The 27,600-nt window shown below is 33.2% G+C and overlaps 2 protein-coding genes across 6 annotated transcripts in view; one reads left to right on the top strand and one right to left on the bottom strand.

The window, feature by feature from the left end:
- Positions 1 to 27,064, top strand: part of LOC119073873 (G protein alpha o subunit) — a 40,467-nt gene extending 13,403 nt beyond the window's left edge. For all 5 annotated transcript variants that reach the window (XM_037179744.1, XM_037179749.1, XM_037179746.1 and 2 more), the window contains 5 exons: positions 2,903 to 3,063; positions 20,680 to 20,808; positions 20,884 to 21,013; positions 25,003 to 25,156; positions 25,908 to 27,064. In XM_037179744.1, the coding sequence (XP_037035639.1) occupies positions 2,903 to 3,063; positions 20,680 to 20,808; positions 20,884 to 21,013; positions 25,003 to 25,156; positions 25,908 to 26,095 (762 nt within the window). In that variant the 3' untranslated portion in view covers positions 26,096 to 27,064. The remainder of the gene's footprint in view (positions 1 to 2,902; positions 3,064 to 20,679; positions 20,809 to 20,883; positions 21,014 to 25,002; positions 25,157 to 25,907) is intronic.
- Positions 3,126 to 15,070, bottom strand: LOC119073848 (probable cytochrome P450 49a1). The gene is made up of 13 exons (XM_037179690.1): positions 14,610 to 15,070; positions 11,316 to 11,536; positions 6,332 to 6,497; positions 6,181 to 6,261; positions 4,872 to 4,988; positions 4,691 to 4,767; positions 4,414 to 4,609; positions 4,176 to 4,344; positions 3,949 to 4,118; positions 3,805 to 3,883; positions 3,643 to 3,745; positions 3,432 to 3,562; positions 3,126 to 3,374 (listed from the first exon to the last, which is right to left on the bottom strand). Exons 2-13 carry the CDS (start codon positions 11,527 to 11,529, stop codon positions 3,261 to 3,263), a joined length of 1,617 nt encoding a protein of 538 aa, XP_037035585.1. The 5' UTR covers positions 11,530 to 11,536; positions 14,610 to 15,070; the 3' UTR covers positions 3,126 to 3,260.
- Positions 27,065 to 27,600: the final 536 nt, after the last annotated feature.

The raw sequence follows: 27,600 nt of genomic DNA on the forward strand, positions 1-27,600 counted from the left end.
CGCGCAGACACAATTGAATGTTTCGTATATGTTTGTCTATTAATATTTTCTGTTCTGTTTGTCTTATGGCTATCATATGTCTGGTAATAATTTTAATGAAAATTCTACACTGAAATAGCATATCCAGTGCCGCTCACACAATTGTTTGCAATGTGCTTTGTGCAAGCAAAAAAATCATTTTCGGTAGATTATTATGGACAAAAACGTCGTCTGAATTAAATCGCGTTACAATTCAAACGAAATACGTTTTTTTAAGGACAATAGAAGAAGAGACAGAGAACTGGTGCTAATGCTAACAAACAAAAAAGTCGACTAAATTGAATGACTCTAACAAAGCTTCACTCGCTTCAATTGTAAACAATTTCATTCAAAATAAATGTAGAAAAATGGACATAGTATTCATGGTATGGCATAACACATAAGAAGAGAATACGTTTTAGTTGGATGACGGTTTTGTTTGCCATTGGTAAACATTTAACAGGTTCAACGAATTCAAAGTTTTTTTTTCATTCTTTATCTTCTGTGCTTTTGAATTCTTCATATTTTTTCATATTAAGCTTTAATGTTCCGCATAACAGCATCGACGACTTTACAATAAAGCATTTTAGTATGTCATCTGAACTGGTATCGTTAACTTTTACATTTTAAAGAACCCCTTTGAACGAATTACTGACCTCCCACACATTTAAGAGGAATGAATACTTTGTTGAAAAGACTCCATTAGGGCGTTTTTCAAGTACTGTATTTTCGCTGATATTTTTTCTACAAAAATCTGTTTGGAAAAATATAAGACAACAATAGCTACCAGATTTGTGTTATCTTTCAACAAAAAACAGATTTACTTGTGGCAGTTGGTTAAACGGTCACAAACCAATCTATTCTTTGTTGAAAACTAACACATTTGTGGTGGTTGTTGTCGTAAGTCTCTGAGAGTAAAAATATAGCAAAAATATGATACGGAACGCCCAAATGTAGACTGTAATTTCAGCTGAGTATCCATGTCTCTTAAGACGAATCGACACAATGCTAAGTTGTAGCCTAAATTTGTGTGAAAAAATAATGAGGGATTCTTTTGAAAAACAGCCTACCGAAATCGGACGCATTTTCCAGTGGACTTTTTTATATGTGCCTAGGAAGGTATTTGACCCTAGAAGCCAAAACCACTGTCAAAAAAATTCTTCGAAGCTGGTGGCTGTGGCTGGTGAAAGGTTATCAAAAGCCGAAAATTACCACTTACAAAAGTTTCTCCAGTTACACAAGCCGTACAAAGTCGTGTGGGGTGTCATTAAAAAGGTAATCACACGACTTAGGTTGAAAATTAAAACTGCACATATTTCATACGGATGAATTTTAAAACCAATAAGTCCCTATTCGTGTCTAATGACACCACACACGACCTTTTACGGCTAGTGTAACTGGAGAAATTTCTGTAAGAGGTTTCGGATCACCTCCCACTAGCCACACATTCCACTAGAAAATGCGTCCGATTTCATTAGGCTGTTTTTCAAAAGAATCCCTCGATATATTTTCGATGATAACTTCGTATCTGCTTCCGTTCTGGAAAAAGTGGGACCTGTTGGCTTTGAGTAACCTTGAATTACTTTCTGGAGTTTTCTTGAAAACTTTCACGAAATTCTCGAAAAGAGTTTTCTTAAAAAATCAAGAAAGTTCTAAAAAATCAAAAAATTTAAAGAAAATATTTCGTCAAAGATAAGTTCTGGTGACCTTTCGTGCCTTCTAAGACATAACTAATAATGAGTGTTGCAGTTGTATGTATCGAATTCCGTTGAATTTGCGAAATTTCGAAGACAATTTTCGAGAAATAATTTGTCCATGTGTTGAATCGGATAAATAGTTTAAGGTTGATTTGATGATCAAGGTAATAGGTTGATGGATTTCGAATCGAAAATAAAGTTTTCTTTTTCAGTCTAACCTTGACCACAAATGAAGCTTCAACTTTTCATGACTTGTATTGAAAATATAGTCTGCGGTGCCGAGCAATGTACATTAAATTCAGCAGTGACGATATCCACAGATTTACTCAAATATTCGACAGACAACGATGCTATAAACGATTCTGAAAGCTTCACAAAAAGCCAGTAAAATTCTAAGCTTTTCGATTTTCTTAAGTTAGTAATTTCAAAAGATTTCTTTTTCATTGATACAATTAAAATTGATGAGTGTGTTAAACCCACCTCGGCGTATGCGGTACTTAACATATCATCAGATTTAAATTTTCCAGTTTTTTTTCTAATTTTATTTAAGCACATAACATATAATATGAGTTCGTTGCGCTTTCCACTTACAAACGATGTGTTTAGTATTCCGGACAAATGGAACGAACACGTACATATAACGAATTATGTTAAATAAGCAGCATAGCTCCCTTCAAATTGTATTTTATAAAGATGAAGTCATGTATGTAGTCAATGAATGTAGTGGAATGTTTTAATGCTTTTGAACTTTGACTTTGTACTATATGATTGATTGCTTTTTAACTGCGTTCGGTTACGTACAGAATACAAACTTTTGACTAAATAATTTTGTCATAATTATACACGAACATTAGAAAAAAAAGCGAAATTCAAATCATTTCTTAGCATACAATTTTATGCTTGTGCGACATTGTCAATGGTTACTTTCATATTTCACTCAGATTGTAAAGAATTTATTTCAATAACAAATTGTCGCTTTAAACGCGATTTGATTTTACATTACAAAGAGCACAACGATGGAAATTTGAAAAAAAAAAATCATTTTCCAAAACGCCACAGCCAAAGTTGACTCGGTTTTTTTTTTTGATCAGCAACACGACCCGATGTGTTTGATCTCCATTTATCGAATTGTAAATTTTTGATTGATCATCCATTTTGCCCAACTGATTGTAATTATATTTCCGCAGAGTGACGCTAAAATGGTATTCGATGTGTGCCAGAGAATGCATGACACAGAGCCGTTTTCCGAAGATCTACTAGCAGCAATGAAACGACTCTGGCAGGACAACGGAGTTCAAGAATGTTTCTCAAGAAGCAACGAATATCAACTTAATGATTCCGCAAAATAGTGAGTAGCCCCTCGTTAACTTACTGTCTGTTTTACAGCATTGATTTGAACTCTTTTTTTTCTTCATTTTTTTTTTCGTTTATTATTCCTATAAATTGGTTTCTATACAATATTTACATTGTATCGGTTATCTGATAGGTAAAACCGTACAATTTTACGAACGCATACTCATTACACATTCCTTATCGTAAATATGCTTATTGCTGTCGTTCAGTTAGTTTAAATTTTAGCGGTTGTTCCGGTATGTATGTCGGACTTACTTTGTACGTAAGTTTCCCATAGTTGTACTCAATTTGGTATTTTCTAAAAAGCTGAAAGAAATTTGGTGTAAAGTCGATGATTAGCAATAATAACCTGGGGATAGAAACCTTTGCGATGATTATGTTAAGTTCATTTTCGGCGAAACGACGGCCAATGCACATTCGTCTGCCATAACCGAATGGTAGACTCACGAACGGATGGATTTTTTGGCCAGCATGTGGACAGAGTGCTACATCAGCTTGAGTTTGTAAAAAGAAAGACAGAAATTGGAGTCGCTATTCGGAGCCCATTTTTCTCGATTCTCGAAAGTTTACTTACCAACTTCACCTCGCTTAATCCATCGTTCCGGCAAGAATCTTTGTGGCTCGGGAAAATACTCTTCCAAATTCGATACAACCAAGTGTGGAAAAATGACATGAGTCTGCAAGTAAACACAGAATGGCATCATTCTATTCTGAGTACAAAATGAACATTTCTTACGCCTTTAGGAACGTTGTATCCGCCTATCACAGCATCCGATTGAAGGTTTCTTCCGTTTCCGATGACAACCGGATACATTCTAAAAACGACATCCGTTGATGGTCAAGTAATTCGATGATTTTTTTTCCAAATTCTAACTGTTACCTTAGGGTCTCCTTAATACATGCTCGCAGAAACGGCATCCTCTCCAAAATTTTTGTATCAATCGGTGCATTATGATCGGGTAAAATTCCTTGCAGTTCTTTGAAGAGCATTTCCTGTTTTTCGGGATTCTGACTCAATTGATAGATTGTTGACGTAACTGCTACTGATGTCTGAATAGGAAATTGTAATAAAATCTGTTCAGTTAACGGAACATTCGAATGCCTTACCGTGTCAACACCAACTAAGAACAAGTCCAAAGCTAAAACAGCCGCTATCTTCGGATCACCAGTTTTATCAACAATCCGTTCAATTATTGAAATGTGTTCTTCGTCCCGATATTTCTCCTTATCCCTTTTCATGTTCTCCATTGCGATATCGATGTGTTTCATGCAGAGTCTGTTATAGACAAACCAATAGGTAAAATTAAATTGCCCACGAAAAATCGCAAAAACAAAAAAAATTTACTCTCGAAAACTGTCCAGCGCTCCGATGTAATTTCGATAAGCTTTTGTTTTATAGAATCTCCATACGGGCATACGTAATTCCACTTCAGCAACGGTCCAGAAAAACGTATTGATTGCATCAATAATACGCTTCGATTCGTCATTTCCTTCTCTGCTTACACAACCCAATCGCGTGTCCAAAGCCACACGTCCAACCGCTAGGTTAATTAAATTTTACTATCATAATAACGTCATCGAACGAACACAAAAATAAAAACAACAAAAAGACATTTGCTTACACTCCAACGCCCATTTGTACAGTTCGTGCAGAAAATCACCTGGTAACTCGTTGTTTTCATCTCGCATTTCGTGTACTCTAAATTCGTTCAAAATTCAATTAACATTCACCGACTTGCAATTGCACAATTTAACAACAACAAAAAATCAAAAAAAATCAAATGAAATAAGTGTCTGCCCAACCTGTCCATAAAATCGTTTGCAATTTCATTTAACGGTCCAATGTACTTTCGTGCTGTTGACGGCTGTAACATAACATGTTGAACTTGAGCCCGAAATGTATCCCATTTTTCACCATGTCTGTACGGTTATAGATAAACGTTAGCATTTGGAAATATTTATTTGATTCGGACACATTTTCTCAACATTTAATTTTCGTTGTACTGTACTACATACAAATTTTTCGTGATAGTGAATGTACGTGTCTGTGCTATTTACTGTCTATTTGTCCATTTATTCCTTCTCTCTTTTCTTTAGTTATTGATGTGTGCCGTTTCAGTTTCCTTTCTTCTTTTCCTTTCCGTGATGAATTATATTTGACAAAAAATTCAAATTTCGATCCCTTTTTCCGTTCAAACGATCGAAATGGGAATGGGAAAGAAGAATCGTTCCTAAGTTGAAATTTATTGCTTTCGTCAATTTTAACGTTTTGTAAGGACAAGTTTATTGTGTTTGTTGAATTCGAAGAGATTATGGCGTCAAGACGTGTAGAGAACAATATACTCTTCGGATGTAGCGACACAGTAAACATTTCAAGGACACATTTTTATTAAAAAGTGTGAATCAAATTTACGAGATTTCTTTTATTCGAAAAAAAAAACGAAAATTTTCCAAGATAATAAAAGGCCATCGTCACTTGTCAACGTGTCTTCAAATCAAAAATTGTGTTCATTTTACATGTTTGCTACTTAAAAGCAAATCGGATAGACACTTATAAACGTCGTCTGAACACAATAAATATAAAACCATCGAAACCTTTGAAAGAGATAAGATGCAATAACTTAAAACATTTTTCGTCGATAAAAATATTGAAATTGCCTTGATGGATATAAAAAATTGTTTGACATAACGCCCAACAAACGGTCCCTGTTCCCCTTTTTTTATATGTCATCAAAAGTGTATAAAATGGAGCGATATAAATTGCATTGAAGACGAACTTTGTATCGTAATATACCGATTGCACAACGTTTAACAGTCTTTTAGAGCGAATCACGACAGCATACATGAAAGAAGTAAAAAAAAAAAACATGAAAATGCTTAGATCTGAACATGAAATGCTTTTAAGAAAAAAAAAAAAAAAATTATCGACAAAATGACTGGAAAGTTTTAACCCAATACCCTACCAGTCCAGTATACAACGACAAAGACTAACGAAAACGGTTCAGTTTTCCGATATACTGAAAAACCTTTTCAAAAATAAGAAAAAAATACAAAATTCGTTAGGTCATTGGTCTGTTTTGAAAATATTAGTTACTTTAAGAAATATCATTACACTCCAATGACGCCGGCCGTATCACCGAAAAATTCTTTGCGAAGATGTGACTTGTAGTGATGTAATGACGGCATTGAAGGTCTACGATAAACATTAAGATGATTAAATATTGAACAATGTTAATGCGTTGTGTAGTACACTGATCATTTACCTATGTGGCAAGACTTCCTCGCGCTTAAAAACTTTGCGTATTTCGTCACCGTCGAATACAAACAATAAATCCGGATGTCCAATCAGACCACCGACTTTGGCAATTTTTCCATACTGTTTCTGCAATGAGTTCATCACTTTGTCGAGATCTTGTATCCGATATTGTCCTGTTTTGGAAGAATAGAAAAGAATTTAGTGTTGAATATTGATTGACATACCAAAGTAAGAACGCGCTCCGCGAGAGTAATGTACTCGTTAACCGCTGACGCGTTTTCGCTCGTAAGAATCCATTTAAGAAAGCATACAAACTCGAACGAAATTACTGCCATAGCATTAAACGAGCTTTAAAATTACATCGTTAAAGTATGTCGTAAAGATGAATAATGAATTAAAGATTCCCATAAATAGTTGGTTCTTCTCTTGTAACATACATATAATATGTTGCAATATTCAACAGGTGACACCTATGTTAGTGCAATTTACTTTCAATAAGCACAACATCAGAAATAATTTCATTTATGTAACGGATGAATAAAATAAATATTTTTGTCAAGATGGTTCAGCCATCATTTAAAACAATTTAATAAAAAATGAGTAATGCACGAGTAATGCGCACCTTTATTTCTCATGTTACATCTCTCTGAATCTCTGAATTAGATTGTATGCAAATTCGATTCGTTACAATGAACTGCGGATTAAAGAAAAAGAATGGAAGCGAAATTGCTCACCCAGTTCGCTTTATTTTTATTTTTTGCAAAACCTGATCAAGAACACTTTCGTTGAAATGACTTATCGCAAAATTAACATTCAAATTATGCAACTTATTACGCCCCACAAAAAAAAAATAGTTTTTAATGTTTACATGGTGCGTGACACTTTTTCGGATCGTAATATTTTAATTGGCCTATATTAACAATGTTGGCTGTTCATTTTGAAAAGAAATTGACAATCATGGCATTATGATGACATAAGATTTTTGTATATGAAACAAAACCCAAAGTCTTAAACGCATGAGCAATCTATGCGAATAGAAATTGAAAATTATGTAACTTTTGTAACCATTTTTACTTAAAATACAAATTATATTTACGTGTAACATAAAATATGTTAGAATAACTAGGACAGCGGTATGGTGTTACGTGCGCCTTTTACTGTACTACTTAAAAAGCAGATACCCACTTACTTCATTCATACCTCTCGCTATCATAAAGCACATACATCAGGTCTGATCTTTAGTATTTGCGAAAAATATTTGTGAAATGTAATTGGAAAAATCTCTTGCGAAATAAGTAACAACTGCTGTCGCGATAACAACTATTTGGTAATAGATTCACTATAAATGTGCAGTTACTCGCTTAAGTACAACATGAAAATCATTTTATCGTTATTACGGCGAAGATACGTCGTGCACAGTGCACAAATACCAAACTTTTTTTTTTCTTCTTATAAATTGCTGAATTAAAGTAAAAATTTTGTGTCTGTACCGAGTCAGATCAGAAATTTAGCTTGCAGACACACACCGCTCTTAATGGTTTTCCAAAGTACTCTGCATAAAATTATGATTTTTTGTTGTTTAATATTTCAGCCTAGTGTTAATTCAATTATACAGGCGCTTTTTCTAGACACGATTACAGGCATTTTATTGATTCGTAAGTGGTGTAATTTCATACGTGTTTTTTTTCTCTCTATATCTCTGTTTTAGCGAGTATGACCGTTTTATTAATGGAACATAGTTAACGCCTTTACTAGTTTATACATTTTTTTCATTACGTAAGACAAATAGAAATGTTTAGCGTCTTTGTGTCTGTGTACAGAAAAAACCATTTTATGAATTCAATTTTAATGTCTCGCAGATGTAGAAATTAATTAGCAACATTTTTGCATTTGATTTATCTTTATTCCTTTGAGCTGGCACATAGTGTACAAAAGAAAAAAATAATTCTCAGATGCTTGTTTGCGAACAGTTAGTTAGTCTGTTACCAGGTGAATGACGGCAATAAAGAAATCTTTTTTACATTTCGCATTTTTAATTGTTTCGTTCTTTGCATTTCTCTAAATTGTTTGTTGAGATCCATAAAGACTCGGAACACAAAGGTAAAAATGGACCATTTTGCGTTTCTGTTGTCGTTCCATGAAATTCATACACATTTCATTGAGATTCACAGTGTACAATAACGCTTCGTTGAAATTCAACGCTTCGTTCAATGGCGTCGTAGCCAACGTACCAGTAAATAATGTCTTTAAGCTTTTCTGTGACCAAAACGATTATTTTGTTATAAATTGACTATACAAAGGGATGTTATGCGGACACAATGTTGATATTCAAATTGATTTTTTTGAACGTAAAAGTTCGTTCTTATACCTTTAAGCATGCATATCTACTTTACTGTTTCAGCTACACTTTTATTTGATATTGTGCGGTGGTAGTCGAATTACATTCACTCAATTTTGTTTTACCAGGAGGTAGGGTTATGATAAATTGCGTAATATTAAGGGGTCAAAGAAACTTATTTAGTGTAGCCAAATAGATCTAGATTGTGTGTGCTATGATGTTTCACCGTTTGAATTGAAACGTATTTCCTTACAACAGTCAAATGTGATTGGCTCACTGATTCCTTCAATTAAATTAATTATTCAATTGATAAAAAACAACATTTTTTAATTGATGAATAATCAACGATTCTACTTGACGAATGATTTGTTTTTTATATTCGTAATTAGCGTTCATGACCTGTTTTTCGTCCATTCAAGTAACCTATGTTAAGGTGATGTATATACATGTTTTCATATACATTTCTGCCCTGCTAAGTATTTCGGAATTCGAATTTCTACTAATGCTTCATGTTTTGATGGATGGTTGAATAGATTAAAATGAAATTAATATAAAAGAACCATGCAATGAATGTGTGCCATAATTGTGCGAAATGTAACAAAACAGGTGCAGGTACTACAATAGAAACAAAGAGTTTTGCTTATGATTCATTCAAAACATTTCACTTTAACGAGTGAATGAACAAAACAATCACCTATACCAACAACAACATTACAGGTGTAACAGAATCAAATACAACCACAAAAAAAGCTCTTGCCGTTGAAGTCTAATGATTGCAATTCCTTTCATGCAAAAAAAAACAACAAATTCGAATCTTTTAGATAAATTTTTTTCAATAAATTAGACAATGACTAAACAACATTATTCGTCTGGTGAATTACAACTTGCAGACACAGACACTTCTCCAGACATCTCGATCTTCAGAGAAAGAGAAATGAAAGCTAATTGAGACGATTACGTAGATAGATATATCGGGTATATTGCGTACGATCGGTATGTTAAGGTTAAATTCGTTTTTTTTTTTGTTGTCGTTCAGATGATGATCTTGAGAAATGAGGCAAAGAGTTAAGATCTTCGAAAAAAAACGTTTTTCTTCGTACATGCTGCGAGTAAAGAATATGGAAGTTATGTCACTCGTCTTTTGTTGTTTTGTTGATTGTTGTTATAATAGTTCATATTAAACAGGGCGATCATCAGTCGAGGAAGTTTATTTTTATTTTATTTTTTATTTACATTGTGCAACAGCAATTACATTGCTCGCATTCCCATATTAACACTCTGTCATTGAACAGCTTTGTGTATTTAAAATATTTGTGGCTAGGTGTTCAGTATGAAAAAACATTTTTGTTTTGCGCCAGTAATTTTTTTGCTAATCAATGAGCAAATAGCTGATCGATCAGCTATTATGAAATGGTTGTATTTGTTAGAATATGTTGTAATGATCCTATTTTATAAGCATTATCGACGTTTTGTTCAGGTTTTTTTTTTTCACTCCTCTGTCCGTCTCGATAATTATAAAATAAAATAAATTCGGGCAAATATTTGGCGCGTCAAATATTTACCGATTATATCCGTTGATCGGTATTATTTATTCAATGCCTGAGTCGGTGAATTTATTTAGAACAATAAATATAGAATTTGTTGGACGAACGAGAAAATCAATAATTTCTTTGCTAATATCGACGAAAATGGGTTGGTTTCGTAGAAGTTCTGTGTATATTTTTGACATAAAAATTTCGTTCTTATTTGTTCTCATTTTTTTTTGTGGGAACATTGTGTAATGTACGCTCTAAAATATGATAAGGTATGACAGCACGACGATTGCGTGTTCAGAAAGATATCAACATTTATCATTATTTTATCAATATTGTAACCGGTTCACTAAACCACTTTTTTTTAACAATAAAATATAAGAGCGCGACGTCTATTCAATAATTCAGTTTCTGTTTGTGGCGCTTGATAATCCAAAATTTTAACTGTCGAAGGATACCTATATCACCGAAGCTTTCTCAATTCCTTTGTTTAAATTCAATTCGTGTTAGAATATCAACCGAATCGACAAAAATGATAGTAGAATGTGAACTCAGCAATTTCAATACATCGTGATACCGTCTGCTGTTACGACATTATTGTTTTAATTGATTCAATGACTCATTCGAAGATATTTTATGAATCAATTATTCAAGGAGTAGCTAATGGTATGGTAGGTGGATGTAAATCGACATTGAAAAACCGCTGCTATAATTATCTATAGCCTGGGTTTGAACTTTAACGGCAAGTGTGTATGCTTAGACGGTTTTATATCACCACACTACCTTTACGCTCTTCATATGCATGCATGCGCTGTGCACAGAGACGAATGGAAGATTTATTTGGTTACTTTATTTCAATTAAGTCCTTGATTGAACAGCAACGTTTTAAACTACATCAAAAAGTCGTTAAACATTCAACAGACTCGAATTACAAAATTAGTTACGAAATCCTAGACCTGTCGATTTTTGCAGATCATTGTGGCAATATTTCATTCGATGTGAAATGAGTGCCAATATTAATTTAATATGATGCGCTTTCACCTACTATTAAATAACAATGCGCCTCGAGTTTCGGCTGATTTGTGCGGTCGATTCGTGTAGGATAAAAATATTTTTCTTACCAATAATCGGTGCAAATCGCCATGAATTTCCAATAAGTGGCCATTCTTTCGGACCGGGAATACTGCTATATGGTTTTGGTGCAAAATCATGTTCAATGTGTATTCTATTGTTGATGACATCGGGTTCGATTTCACTTAACTCTGCTGGTAGAACGTTAACGGCCGATGAAAATGAGGCACGTTTGACGAGTGCATTTGTTGCGCGAGCTGCCATTTTTGTTCTGAAAATTGAAGTAGGTTCTATTAACACTCCGATATCATGTAAATGAAATTAGTAAAATGTCCACGTTGCTGTGAGATGATCCCACTAATTAAAAAAAAACATTTTGATCACATTTTAGTATCTATTAGTGACACTTCGCTTTTGTCTATATTCGGTAAACGCGCTAATTTGTCTTTGTATACTAATGAACGCAAAATATTCCATTGCCTAGAGTTCCTTTCCAAGACCAATTTTATATTTGTCTAGTCTACGACCTACGAAAAGTCGAATTCCATAATTAGAAAGGCAAACTGAATTCAAATAAAATTTAATTGGAATGTTTTTCATAGCCCCAGTGCGTATGAATGACTTTACAACAAAAAGTGGATTGGATAATAATCAAATTAACACTAGGCTTAGACGTAGAGATCATAATTGATATCACATAAGAACCTAAGTGGAGCCAATAGAGTCTCCTTTCTAGCAATGTGTAGCAAAGCTTTAAAATTCTTAAATTGGCAAAATTTTATTTATTTCGATGGAATCACCAGTGAACAAACATGATATGTAATTGTTCACGACATAGAAAACCAATCAACCAACCAAACAAAAACGAAAACTCAAACAACCCAACACTTTGGGCCCACTTTGTGTTGATTTTCTTTTATAGCCATGTGTAACTGGAAGGCAAATTATTGTCAAGAAACTTTTCATACGCAAGTTTGGTTTTTATAATATTGGAACAGATGACACGTGAACACCAATTTATTCTTATTCAGAGTCTGTTAAATATTTACACAGCATTTTATTCTCGTTATAATGATTAGCTTCGCTGCTTAATATAAACAGTTTAACACAAGCTTTCAAAAGTTATGACAATATTGAACCTGCGGCAAAACTTTTAATTTCGATGAATATTTCAAATTAATAAATTGTTTAGCGACACAAAACATTGTTCTAAACTCACTTTCATTTAGCGCTCTTTTTTCTGCTGTGACACGACAATTTCAATTATAGACCTTGCACATGACTAGTCATTTCTATCGATTAACTCGTCAATTTGAAAATTATTTTTTTTCATTCTAATTTGCACCTTTTCAATCCAATTAGATCTTCCCTTTTATTTGTGAAACTCATCAGAAAAGTGTTGACTTTGAATACATTTAAATTTGACTTTCAATTTTGTACGCATTTATCAATGCTGAACTCTTGTGTTTGCTTGCGGTGCCGATAAAATGTAGTCATAGCAAAGCTTTTAACTTAATATTTTTCGCGTAAATTTGTTTTTCGTGGAGATTAGTAAACGTTTCCCAAAAGAAATTGCTCGAATTCTGAGTAACAATCAATGTTGTCGAACATTGAATCATTCAATCTAGCATATAGTTCGACACCGTGCCTAAAAGTTAAATGTTTCTGATATGCTTGTGTCTGACGAACGAAATTTCTATTTACTTCTGAATTATACTTCCTATCCCATGGGTCTACTTATTAAAGAGAAAAAAGAAATGTTGCCTCTACTATCTCGTGTTCTGAAAATATCCTGCAATAATTTATATAAAGTTATGGTAGGTATGTGTAACGAGCGACAAAGCAAACATGTGGGAGGGTTGAGTTCTGCTTTATTACATTCGCGTTTCATAGTACCATCGTTTTATGCCTTTTTTCTATGAAAAAAGACCGTACACACTTTCTGAATATGTGCTTTTTGTTTGAATTAATTTAATTGAATACGAAAAAAAGATAGACCAACCAACCAAGCATAATTTGTGCTGTTCGTTAACACAAATATGATGATGCCACCTACTAGCGTCGAAACAATGTCCCCTGAGTGATTGTGTAATTCTCGGTCGTTACATATTTTTGTTACATTTAAAGTATCATCTGCTGCATTCCGCATCAAATAACCAAAATACTAAACTGTACGCTGCAGTAGTGTTATTACATTTAAAAAGAGTTTGATTGTGTACAAAACTTGTTTCGGTTTTATAGAAAGCTAAAGATAATTAACATTACATTTAGGTATGTAGGTATGTACATTGTATGGGTATTTTTTTGTCTTTCTTTCTTGTATGATGGAAGAAGTAAACGAAACACGAATTTTATTCATTTTACTGTACATGACATCAATGAACTAAATTTATTTCAGTTGGGCTTATGTCATCCACACAATTTTTTTCTCTCTCGAGTTACGTTCAGCATTTTTCTTTTGGAAGGGTTATACTGGTTTTACAAGATGATATTACTAATAGGTTGAGGTCAACAGAGTGGTTGTTAGCCAATAATTTTAGTACAGAAAAAGGTGTTGTGGAAAATTGAAATTGCTGATATTCAGGCGCAGAGTGATAAAAGATTCTGTTATTTAACAACGAGAAAAAATGACTGAGCATTCCTCATTATAAAACAGAAAAACATTGTCGCCGATGCAAACAGATTGTTTACCACTTTTCTGAACTTTTCTCGAAAGGGTCACATAATAAATCGAATCAAATAATAAAATCAGACTAAAATTTAGTGGTCTTCGAACGAGACTAATTTTACTTGACACGATTGGATGATCTATACGTATATGTAAATTGACCACTTTTATCGCTCTATACGAAATATCAACAATGACATGAAATTCGCTTGTGCTTTATTAGGTGTTTCTTTATAGTAACATTGTCATACAAGCGCCGTGCCGGTTTTTTTTTTTTGCTAATTTATGGAATTTTATGCAAAATAAAATTAGATAAATTTTGCAGTCATTTCAAAATGATCCATAACTTATGTTGAGAAATCTGACATTGTGTTCGCATTTTTGCAATTTCGATCGTTTCCTAAAATAAATTTATTCTTTCCTATTTGCCTACAATGCTGAAATTGGGATCAAGGGATCGAGTCGCCATAACATTTTCTCTTTGAATATTCTGAGTCAGCAAAGCAAGCCCTTCTTAGTAGAAGAGAATTATTCTTTTTTCTCTAATTATGTATCTCTAAACGGTCTAGCCATGAGCTATAAATGACTTAATGACAGTCCAACGAATCGCAATTGTAGTTGTAAAATGTTGTCGATGAATTTTATTTTTATTTCCATTGGCTACAATTTTACATACCTAAGACTCAAGTTAATTAAATTGTTTTCCAAACGGTAATATAATTATTGATTTTGTATCACTGGCATTTTTAACGTATGTAATACGGTTCGAACTGCATCGTGTCAATCAAAACTTGAGTTATAAACACTTTTTTTTTTGTCATGTAATCACTATACAAAGGCACTTTCAATTTCGATCCACAATTTCAGTTTTACAGTTTACACAATTCGTTCATATAAAGCGAAAAAAAAGTGCTATCCACTTCGATGATATTCACTGATTTGCGAAAAGAAAACGAATTTTATTCATGTAATTTTATGGTTGTATGTTCGGTTAAGCATTTAGGTAATATAAAACATTCATTGAAGAGTATGTTCGGTTACACATTGGAAAAATAATCATAACAATAAGTTTTTGAAGAATGAAAAAATTATTTTAAAATTGTCCGCGCACGAACCGAAAGCCGACTAAATAGCGACAGATCGCATCGTTTCATTTTATAAATACCCCGCCACAAACAACTGATTTTATAACAATTTACCATTTCCCACAGTTGGTAAATATTAGCACGTTTCAAATTTATTACATGTAAAAATAATTTTATTTCATGAATAAAAAGAGCGTTTCAAGTGACTTGCACAGATCGTTTTGTACCTGTAAAAGTCTTTACCAATTCTTTGATATGATTTGAAGAATTTGTTGCGATTGAAACACGAGTAATTGAATAAGTTTAAATTTCGTTGTAGTCGTACATCCAGCAATTGTTCGAAGTTTTATAGAATGATATACCGTATCAGTCACCAGACCTATTTTTGTGGAAATATTTTCCCTGATTTCCTTAATTTCTCAGGCTTTTTTTTTATTTCAGAAAAATATCCATCTTTTAAAACGGCAAGGATGTCTCTACCTCTATATAACCAGGACCTAGATTTCTTAAACATATTTTCACAAAGAATCCCGATTTTTTTGTAATTTTCCAGTTAAAAAAACTCATGAAATTTTGTGAAGCCCCATGACATACATCCTATCTGCGCGTGTTCAGCCCTACTCACATTAAAAAAAATTGGTTCAGATCCTCCGGAGGAATGTCGATTTCGTTTCATTATCGGACACTTAACAATTCTCTAGAACATCATAATTGACAAAGAATTGTTTCTGAGTCGCGCAACGCAATCGAAAATGCATGCGTTTCTATGCGTTACCATGCGTTTCTATGCGTTACCATGCGTTTCTATGCGTTTTCATGTAAACTTCAAATGCGTTGCGCGACTCAGAAACATTTTTTTGTCAATTATGATGTTCTAGAGAATTGTTTAGTGTCCGATAATGAAACGAAATCGACATTCCTCCGAGAGATCTGAACCAAATTTTTTTAACGTGAGTAGGGGCTGTTGCTACTTCCTTAACGTGTTTGTATGATATTATTGCATCTTTTCTACTTCTCATCGTTTTATCACAAATTTGGCTATGTAAGACCACATAACCGTAGGTTATAGGTTATTTCTGTCATCGCCATCGACAACAGATGATTATTCTTTATGGGATAGGAATAGCATGTATCACTTATCTGTTCGGCCGTGTAAGATTAGATCCTTCCGAATTTCTTATTATGGTGATATAACTGGACCTAAAACTCTTCTTGAACTCTCCTTACCTGCAGGTAGAGAAGATTGACATTCGACATGTTTTATGATTTGGCAGTTGTTGTGGTTTTTGGTAAGTGATTCCACAAGAAGTTTGTTGAACAAATGAGAATCTAGATTTTTATTTCATAAATTTTCGTTAGTGACGCGCCCGCAAGACGAGTTAAAAACTAATATCAAGAATCTAGATTTTCATTTGTTAAACAAATCCTTTACAGACCACAAAAAATGTCGAACTAACTTTCATCTCATTGAAACATGTATTTTAAAACAACAATTTCCTCAAATTCCATAGAAATTTCCTTCAATAAAATCTGTGGCTGGCTGCTTTAAGCCACATCCAATGAAAAACAATGCGGACACTTTAATTTTCTTTCACAATGAATGATCTAGTCTAGACTACATCATTTTAACTCGAAACTAAAACCGAATTTTTCCATTGCCTATCGTACGAATTCCGCGCGTTTTTTTCTTTCTTTTCAAAAACAGTGGAAATCGGATGACATTAAAATGTTAAACGAGGTGCAATATTTACGATTGGCATATTTAGTTGTTTCAGTCGTCATCTTGGCCACACACACGACATACAATTAGTAATGTTAGAACCTAACCCAATTTCCGTTCAAGAAATCAATAAGTTGAGCACTGACGCAATATATTTGTCACTCGTACTTCGTGCAATTGAAATCAATTGCGAGGTTACTCTGTATTTGCCTGGTAATGTCATGTCAGTTGAGGGCACTTTAAATGATAATCAAGTTTCCCATAGATACGATTTATATTGAAAAGTCTAATGTTTATCTAATAATCGGTACCGTGTGATACACATTGGCACGTCTAAATAGATATTCCAATATTTAATGTGTGTAGTGTAGCAAAATTTAACCTTCTTCAAATACAAAAATTTTTTCTGTACATTTTTATCGCCACACAAGCTTCTTATTTGCCTAAGAAATTTGGCAATATCCATATTCAAATTAATAGATGCTTGGGAAAGACTTTATGACCAACTACCATAAATGTAAAATACAAATCATGCGAAGTCTATTCATCCCATGGTATTTGCTAACCATTGTAAACTTGACTGTAATCGTAGCCATTGTCATTTAAATTTGTAGTTTTGTTCGTCACTCGATAAATGCAATCGTAAGGTCACACCATAGCCGATGGTGATCTTGAACTTAAATTTTTTCCATTTTTAATATCGATTAATGGCTATCGGATACAATTTGATTACACAATTTCGGCTGTTGATTCTATTGCATATATTTGCGGGTACCGTAAAGTTGCGGTACATTTTAAAGATTGTTTGTTGACAATTTTAAAGACAAACGGAAGGAAAATGATTTTTGGCATGATTGGAGATGAGGGTCGATACATGTACTTTATGTACAGAATTCCTTGCTTCACTCAAATCTGTCCGAATTCCCTGCTCCAATGAGTGTCATGTACCATACCGATTACATGCAAATCCGTTGAGACATACAAATTTCTGTCTGAGTTAGTGAGGTAATTTTACACTTGACTAATATCGTTATTGCAGTCAACGCGTTGACGGCCTGGAAAACTGGATATTAACTCGAATGTCATTAGTCTAAATAATTTTTCCCATGCCACCAAGACTCCTTTTGCTTTTAGAAATATCTTTACTTTACATTGAACTTTGGCATCTCTATCTCTGATTTAAGGTTTAAATTGATGTGAATGTAATATCCCTTTGATGAGAAATATTTTAATAAGAAGGCGAGTAAAATACGAATAGAAACACTACCTCGCTGCACCAGCCTTTTTTCTGTAGTTGCTCTTCGTATCGCGTCAAGTACTTTCCTTCCTAGAAACCATTAAAAAATTGAATTTAAAAAAGCAGATACGTGTAAAATACATATGATGGGGCTTATGCGGTACGTAATCGGCACATAGTCTGTTTGCCATTTCTCTCACACTTTTTCATAAATGGTATGATTAGTATCCACAATAAATCAACATCATTGATTAAGCTCAGACTATACGAACCTGCGGGGTCAATTGTGTTTGTGCTTTCAGCGGCCATTAAAAGAAATCATTTGAAAATTGCGATCAATGAATAAGAATTTTTCAGCGATTACTCAATTTCTTTTATATATTCATTCCACTAGGAAATTACGGTTAGGTTAATTGCTCGCAACCGATTATTGTTATTCCATTCGATTGCATAACATTTGTTTGCACCCATAAATTTTCTAGTTGCATTATTTTGTTATCTACTTCTAATGTGCAACCATTTTTATGTCATAATTTGTTTAGCTTACGTTACGAAAGATGCTTTTCAATCAATTTTCGTTATAACCAACTCAATTTGTTAATAAATTGTAAAATGCATTTTCATTTACATTTCATAAAAACGAAAAAATTAAATGCAGTTATATACCATTCGCATTCTATCATTTCATTATTACAGTATACTGGCGCTTTAGCGCTAATTTAAGTGAGATGACAATTGCATTAAAAATTCCATTGTCTGCACCATGGCTGCACGGACTTTACGTTTCTGTGCAGACTATAATTTATTTTGTTTTCTGTGTTAAGTGTTCACGGAAGTTCCGAATTATGCGATTACTCACATTAAACGGTCGTATGATAGCTGATTAAAATTAATAGAGTAGGTACAATGGCACGGTATGCGCACCAAAACATCCATTGATGCAAAGTTGAATTACTTTTTCCCATTATGTTGACTGTACATAGCTCCGAGTGATGAAATGCAATTGGTATTCCGAGTGTTTTTTCAGTGGATTTATTTTCTGTTTTCTCCAACATTTTCGATGTTGTTCTAATTCTGTATACGAGTCTGAGTTGATTCGATATTGATATTAGGTTAATGTTTGTGTTCGCTAACTGTTTACCAATCTGCAATCAAAAAGTTTAATAAAACACGAAAAGTCTAAGTCGAACTTTGTGCTTGACTTTGTGATGTATTTTCCTCACTCCACAAATACCAAATATGGAACAACTACACTCCAGTAATTTACTTCCACTTCAGCGGTAAATACAAGCTCCTTTCGTCAATCATTTTATGTGCTGACAATCCGATATGTAAATAACAAATTACACTTAATTTAGTGGTCGAGTTAAATATAATGAAAGTTTAATGTCGGTTCAACAAACACGTTCTCAGATGTAAATTATAATGTTACCCATGCTAATGCACTATAACGAATTAATGGGAAAAAAGCTAATCTATATCGGACTAGACTGTTTGTCGTCAGTTAGTGCGTTCTAGAGAACGTATACACGAGACATACAAGTAATAATGTATGGCGACTACACAAATTCAGTTTTTTTTATATTTATTTATAAAAGGAATATCAAATCCACCCAGTCATTTCCACAAAAATGATTTTGTGAATGAACGATTTTAGATAGCATAAAAAATGGACTTTGTTTTTGTAATATTGTCACAGCAATGTCGCATTATTGATTCCGCTTGTAAATTGAATTTTGATTACTCTTCATGTTCTTGTCGATTTTTTCGAGTTAAGAATAGCCTTCTTAGGATAGTTGATCGATAATGTGCATTATTTACAAATTATAATGCACAAAATTTAAGGAAGTAGTAATAACTCTGCCGCATTGGATGCTTTTCATGAAACGAAAAGACATCTAGACATTAATGTTGTAAGGTCACAGTAATTGTTATTGCCCTCTCAATCATTAAGCTATGGTTTCCAAGTCATTCATTGGATTTTGATAAAACGCTTACGCTTCTAGGAACGGCAAGTGGTTTCACGGTATAACATCCAAATCTATTACTTCAATTGTTTAAAGCATTTTAATGTATCAATGAAACTAAAACGTGTCTACTTTTAACGTATATTCTGATAAATAAAGAGTATTGTCGTCCTTTTCAATAACCCATGATACGCTGTTCTTAATAGTGTAAGAAAAAGTCCGATGAACTCCATGGCCAATGTTTTATCAACACCAACTGTTTTCAGACACCACATTTTCCTTAAATAACTAGTGAGACTGTCATTTCCACGAAACGTTTGAAAGAATCTCTTGATTGAAAATTTTCATTGTAGAACCGGAAAATCAATCCAATTTATTTATAATTCGAAAAATGTTGTGTATAAACGCAAAACGATCAATGCTTCACGCAGTGATTATCCCGGATGCTTATAATTTGCATGTTATTTTACGCAGAAAGAGGTCGTCAATCGTCATTCACAAATACTAAAATACGCTCGTTTACATCAAAGATCAGAACCGAAAAGGTTGTGTTAGAAGACGATTGTAAGAATGACGACGTTGCTTTCTCAATTGTTTTTATTTTTCCCACGAAAATCTAGTTTCCCCGGAGGAAATTCTTCCACAGAAATCTGAAATCAATTTTGTTAATATTTATTGAAATTTTGATTAAACTATCCCGGCACTCAATATTAACCCGATGTTTCCTCTTTTTGCAGTTTCCTTGACGATTTGGATAGACTAGGAGCTAAAGATTACCAACCGACAGAGCAAGATATTCTCCGAACTCGAGTGAAAACAACTGGTATTGTCGAAGTTCATTTCTCATTCAAAAATCTTAACTTTAAGTAAGTTACTATCAAGTGTGTAATGGTTACGTTGAATGTTTGTTAAATAAACCGTTTTTTTTTTATTTCATCCAGACTATTTGACGTTGGTGGTCAACGATCGGAACGAAAGAAATGGATCCATTGTTTCGAGGATGTCACCGCTATTATATTTTGCGTTGCAATGTCGGAATATGATCAAGTTCTACACGAAGACGAAACTACTGTAAGTAAACAAGAAATTGATTTTTTTTCTTTCGATTTAATGGAATTTTAATTGAACACACAAATATTGTCCCGCAAAACTATCGTCGCATTTCTTTTGTTGTCATTGGGGGTCATTTTGTTGACCCCATTATAATCTCTCATCTTTCGTTAAGATAGCCAATCGATCTCATTCATCATAAATTGTTCCAATATTTACCAAGTGAACTAAATCCCACACAAAGAGTGTATACAACGATTCTGTCATTCGGCAATCGAATTAAAAGTGTTTGGTGTCTAGCCCTTTTTAACATGTCACTGTCTTGATTATTCCAGACTACTCACATGTTAATGTACATATTTACCGCTCTTCTTGTTAAATGTTCCATCTATATATAGACACAAATGAATCAATTTTCTTCGATTCTGTTGATGTTGTAGTTGTTGTTGTTTCTTTCAAATATATATACGTTTGTCGTCCTCATTTTGTGCAAAAATATCAGATAAATTTGTAATAAAAATGTTCAAGAGCAAATTCAAAAAATGCTAGAAACCAGTTTCAATTTAGACATAATTCACTTTTAATTGAATTACAAAATAAATTTGTTGTCAACTATTTTTACATAAACAAATTGTTTATGGATCGATGCGCAACTAATTGACAAGAACATCATCACAAAAACACCTCCGCACATTAACGTTGATTGCAAGGCAATAACTAGGAATATAATTATACGACATGCAAACTGCGAATATGTTTTAACATCACTTCAATAAGTAGATGTTTGACCTGAGATAGACATGATAGCCGGACGAAAATAGTATTTTTTCGTATGTTTTTAACAAATGTTTTTTCCTATTTTTCTGATTTTCTGTCCTGAAACATAAAGTTTAGATTATCTGAATCCGATTAGAACTGAACCTGAATTGAACCTGAACTGAACTTTTTTGCCTGACCTGATTTTACCTGAAGTATGAAAATCAGTAAATTTAGGTAAATCAGGTCAGATTTCAGTAATACCTGAAAAAATCCCAGATATGAGCTGATTTACCTGAATGTTTACTGATTTTCAGATTTCAGGTAAATTAGGACCAGGTCAGTTTGAGTTAAGATTCGAAAATTCAGGCTCTGTTCAAGGGACCTGTTCCGAGGTCTGAGATCGAGCAATGAGGAAAAACAAGTGACCGACGTATGCTCAAAGTTTACTTGTTTTTGATCAATTTTTTTTGTTCTTTTTGACTGAATAATACTATCATCCTTCCGGCTTGAGGAGCGAAAATTTCAATATTCATAATCAATAATAACTAAAGTAAAAAGAACCAAAATAATATGCGCATATTGCCGCCCTTGTAAAGGCGACAATACTTTCAACACCATACTAGTACATGGGCTATCGTCTCTTACTTCCTAGGGTGGGCGGAAGTTGTATCTATAAATTGTGCTGTTTAAAGTGCATTCATGTATTGGATACATGTTTCTATAAAAGAGTCGACAATAGTTTCATCATATTGGTTTCTGGTATGCTTCAGATTTTAAGTAATCAAAATTGTAGATTGACTTAAATATGACGATGTTTGTGTTTGCTTCTGTTCCGGTCTTTTACCTCTCGGTCATAAGAAGTGGACCTTTTTTTTTTTTTTAAACAAACTCATTTTGTTGGGGATGCTCTAACTCACCGCTCCCCTAATAATAGACTTTGCAAATTTGTCTGCTATGTAGCTCAATTTATGTAAAATTACTGAAACAATTTTTCTTTTTTCGTGTTGATTTAATGTTGGGCTCTTTATTTTAGCAAATCAATTTAAATGCAGACGAATTGCTTTTTATTATTTTCTTATTATACGCATACTTGTCACAGACTCATCTATATGAAGTAAAGCATTTTTTTTTATATTACTTAAAATCTGATTATTTTCTTGCTTCAAGGCAAAATTTAATAATAAAGTTTAGTGTGCTCAAAACTTATAACGTCCCTCCCACATATTCAACAGCTGAGACACAAACAGTGGTCTGTTGTTTTATGAACCGAAATTATTATTTTTTCGACGTACAGATGTACACTTTGTACACGATTTAAAATGCTAGACATGTCTGCAGTGATTGCAATGAGGTGATAGACTTACATCTTACACATAAACTTCTGAAGTTCTAAAAAAAAAAGTTTTAAAAAAGAAGTTAAAAAGAAACTCTGCTAAATTGTGGTGAAATTTGTATGCACTAGCACCAGACGCATAAGCAATTAGATAACCGCAATAGAACATGTTATACCTGCTGTACCCTATATGTATTGTAATTAACGGTTGATCGTAACAAGTACTTCAAACGTTATGACAATGAGGAACAAGGAAGACCGACTCAACACCAATTTCAAGGTACAGTGATTGCTGGTCATTGATTTACATTTTATTGTTCCATTTTACATCACAATATACCAATTTGAATGGCTTACCGATAACAGATACACCATAACATGATGTGTAATGCTGTGTAATTGTGTTCAGCAAGTGAAATACACACATCAAGTACATTTAAATGATACGGTCTGTACTGTCTTCAAATGTTTCATGTTAAGTAACATCAAAAACTTGAGCAACAGCTCTCCTCGTCTATAGCACACAACGAATGCATTATATTTTATAGTTATCTGCGAAATGGAGAAGAAACAACGAAAATACTTGGAAAATAAATTGTCTGTCGGAACTGTTGCATTCGACATTTGCGTCACTGCACATTATCATAATTGGATGCGGTTGGTGCATAAAGACAATGTACTTTATATTCATATACCCTTTTTATTTCTGTGAAAATGCAGTTAATGTGTGGGCATATTAGCTTTAGCTGATGATTCGTCCGTTGTAGCAGTCGAATCGTGGTATATAACTTATGAATTAATAACAATATCGCGCGTGCGTGAATGTCAACTGATTGTCCTTAAATATTTACTTGAGGGATACACGAAAATTGGTTGTTGCACGTCTTGATGTTTATACAAAAGTAAACTATAAACACGTACCAAGTTACACGCGCGAGATTCTTTGCTGGTATCATAAAATAACCATAAAAGAAGAATGGATTTTCTACTTTTAAAAAGTATTTACATTGTCGAACTTCGTAAGCTAACTGTAGTCAGTCGTACTCGTTGTGGGATTTCATGAAAATTTAAAAGAAAATGGCAAAAAAGGAATCTTTCTTGATGTGAAAATCTCCGTTAAAGTAATGGGGTCAATCCAGTTATTCCAATTTATTTACAAAATTGGCTGACTTTTTTTTAAGGATATTCCAATGTGCAAACCCTCTGCGAATCTACCAAAATTCAAATTCGTTAAACAAACTCACTGTATAAGTGATGCTCGTTTGAAGATTGTTGGTAGATGCATATAAATGTCCACTTTACATGGTGAATTTCCTCGAATTTGTTTTCCTTGAGCGGTGGCGTCATTCGTGAAAAATTACACTCAGTGTGAAATACAAGTTTATGCACGTTACGCCCTTAGCTCTTTCTCGTTCAAATCAATATAACACACTGCATACGTGGGAAGGATTTAGTATTGTGGCATGTAAAACGAAGCACTTTCACGGGGTGGATTGTCAAATGATTTAATGTTGGATTCCGATGAAATTGAATCTATTGCGTTACTCAATAGGAAACTGGTTTCTATTTCGTCTGTAAATTAATTTTCTCTTGTCTTCATTGTTTCCATAAAAGTGGCCATCCAACTAAAGTGACAACATTTAAATGTACGTCTATCAGTGTGAGCTCTCCGGCAGAAATTTAGGTCAAGACGAATCTAAACCTGTTCATGATATAATTGAAATAAATTGAATTTGTAGCGCCTGTTCGATTGTATCCATCGAACGATGATAATCTCTGGAAATTAGTGCCACAAAACACTCGTCTATTCTGTTGTTATGCTTTCAGTCAGTTTATTCAATTAAATTCTTGAATCGATACCCGTCAGTATGGGATGATAACAATTAAATATAAAATTGAAATTGAATTTTATTTTCAGAATCGAATGCAAGAGTCGCTGAAGCTGTTCGATTCAATTTGTAACAACAAATGGTTCACAGACACATCTATAATTCTCTTCTTAAACAAAAAGGATTTGTTTGAAGAGAAGATTCGCAAAAGTCCACTGACAATATGTTTCCCTGAATATACAGGTACGTTGAGCTGCACACACCTATTACACGATGGGACAATAAATGGTGTCATTCGCTTAAATTATCTAGTTCATATTGTGGGTGGTTTGTTGAATGGCGTGTGCTGTATTGATTATTATTATATTACTGTGGGTAGACAGATAGAAAAGATAAATTTATGGTCGGTTTTGGGAGTTTCGTTTTTGTTGTTGCTCATAGCACTAAAAGGAATTGGTTAAATGTGAACGGTAGATCGGAGGATCTGGTGTTTGCAAAGAGACAACAAAAAGAAGATTTATCGGACAATTTCATCACTTCAATGAAAAGAATTACGATTCGCATCTGTGTGTTACCAGCACAAGATTAACACGAAATGAAGATGTAAAAATGTAATTAAATCTTTGTCGATGCCATTAAAGTGTTCAATGATATGGCACACAATGCTTCAACTAACGATCTGAAAGGTTGAGACAGCATATGGCGATTATTAGGTTGTAGCCAATTTCTATAAAATTCTGGTAAAAGTTATGCTCACGTAGAACAAAGGTAACTGTACGCAGGATTTAGCTGTATAAACATATGGTGTACTATACCGAATACCCATACCCAACTGGACGATATCGGTGTTGTGTTATTTTCGTAGTCACAGTAGTATTAGGGGTTATCGGCTTCATTTCTTTTAAAGAAAATTGGGCACCACGCTATCGTAATGGGTCAATATATTAATGTTAGACGATTGATGGGGAAATAATAAAAACTTATTCCAATGTAGGAGGACAAGAATATGGAGAAGCAGCCGCCTACATTCAAGCACAATTTGAAGCAAAGAATAAATCAACATCAAAGGAAATCTACTGTCATATGACCTGTGCCACAGACACTAATAATATTCAATTTGTGTTCGACGCTGTTACTGATGTTATCATAGCTAATAATCTGCGAGGCTGTGGTCTCTATTAAGCTTATCGTTTGATATATTTAGTACATAAGCCATAAAATGAAATGTAAGAATTCGCAAATTTTTCGTTTGGTTTTTCTTTCGTTTCGATAGTTTTGTGTTTTTCACAACTTAATTTTGCAAAAATGATTACTTTTTTTTGAACACACACAAAATAGAGGAGGTGGATGAAGAAAAACGCTAGACTGCTGATATTCCCTGGAATTTAAGCTTTAACGGACGGTATCTGTTATCGAAAGAGACGACCAAAATAATCGATGAACAGCTCTGGTTGTTGCATCCTTTAAAAGTTATGCTAAAACTAATGAAGTAAAAGATTCTGTTTCAATCTGTCGAAAAATACTACGTTTCGGTAATAATACTGACGACTTGCTGTTCGTGATAGGTTAAATCTAAGCTCATTATAGTACGGAAAAATAACGGAACAACCAGCAACAAACAAAAAATACCGGTGAATGAGAATTCAAAGAAATTTTTTGTTAAATGACGTATGACTTTGTGTCAAGGGAAAAATCGAAAATTGTTATTTATAGATAGAGATTGGAACACACAATGAACGAAACAAATGAAAATATTTTTATGCTTCTCGCACAATTTTTATACTTCAATGATTAATAGGGACTTACAGCAATGATTTGTTTTTCCATTAAGAAACAAAAAAAATCTTCGTTTTTTTTTGTTTTAAACGTAAAGTATTTTTGCATTTCGCACATTGATTTACATTCCTTTTTTTTCGTAACAAAGATTTTATGTTTTTGTATTAGTCATTTAACACAAAATTTCAACTGAATCGTTTTTTTAAAGGTATTATTAAACAGACACAACACACAACATTTCATTTAAATTTATATCGTCGGTTTTGATGTCAAAAAAATTATTCGTAAAATTGAATGAACAATTCAACATAATTTATTGATGATGCGCACAAAGGAAGTCAATTGCGATTTCCTTGAAATCCAGTAACGGTAAATAAGAAATCTTTCTTTTTAAGAATATTTGACCGGAAAATAGGAAGACGGAAGCATGTTCTCTCTTACACGAAATTTCATCGCTTTATTTTGATGGGAAATTTATTCGGTGAAATCGAATAACTTATCAAATCCATCAAACATAAGTCGTCTTCGTTTCAGAAATTAAAAAAAAAAAATAATTAAAACAACAAAACTGTTTTCGGCTTTCTGAGAAATCAAAGGACAAAGTACATTCTCACTGAAGAAATAATTTATTTCTGCATTTGAATTCCAATTTTCAGTAATTACAGGAATCATAATTTCCATTCGACAACAAATAAGTTAAACTATTTTCTTAAAAAAACCAAACAAACCAAATCGAGAATATTTTTTTTTTTTTGTTATTTTAAGTTTACAACGTTTAATCAACCAAAGAATAATGAAAAGCCCAGAAACTATAATTTCAATTAAAATTAAAAATTTAAAAAAATTATTTGATTAGGAAAATTATTTTTTGTTTTTAAATTATTTCGATGAGCATTTCTTTTTGATAAAGA

The sequence above is a fragment of the Bradysia coprophila genome, unplaced genomic scaffold, assembly GCF_014529535.1.
Source record: "Bradysia coprophila strain Holo2 unplaced genomic scaffold, BU_Bcop_v1 contig_138, whole genome shotgun sequence".
Classification (NCBI taxonomy): domain Eukaryota; kingdom Metazoa; phylum Arthropoda; class Insecta; order Diptera; family Sciaridae; genus Bradysia; species Bradysia coprophila.

Bases quoted from the DNA above. Each gene is read 5' to 3' on its own strand.
- LOC119073848 (XM_037179690.1), bottom strand. From the start codon at position 11,529: ATGGCAGCTCGCGCAACAAATGCACTCGTCAAACGTGCCTCATTTTCA. The intron at 4,345-4,413 runs GTAAATTTTTTT...TGTCTATAACAG, and splicing joins GCGCTGGACAGTTTTCGAGA to ACTCTGCATGAAACACATCG. The intron at 3,884-3,948 runs GTAACAGTTAGA...TGTCGTTTTTAG, and splicing joins TGTATTAAGGAGACCCTAAG to AATGTATCCGGTTGTCATCG.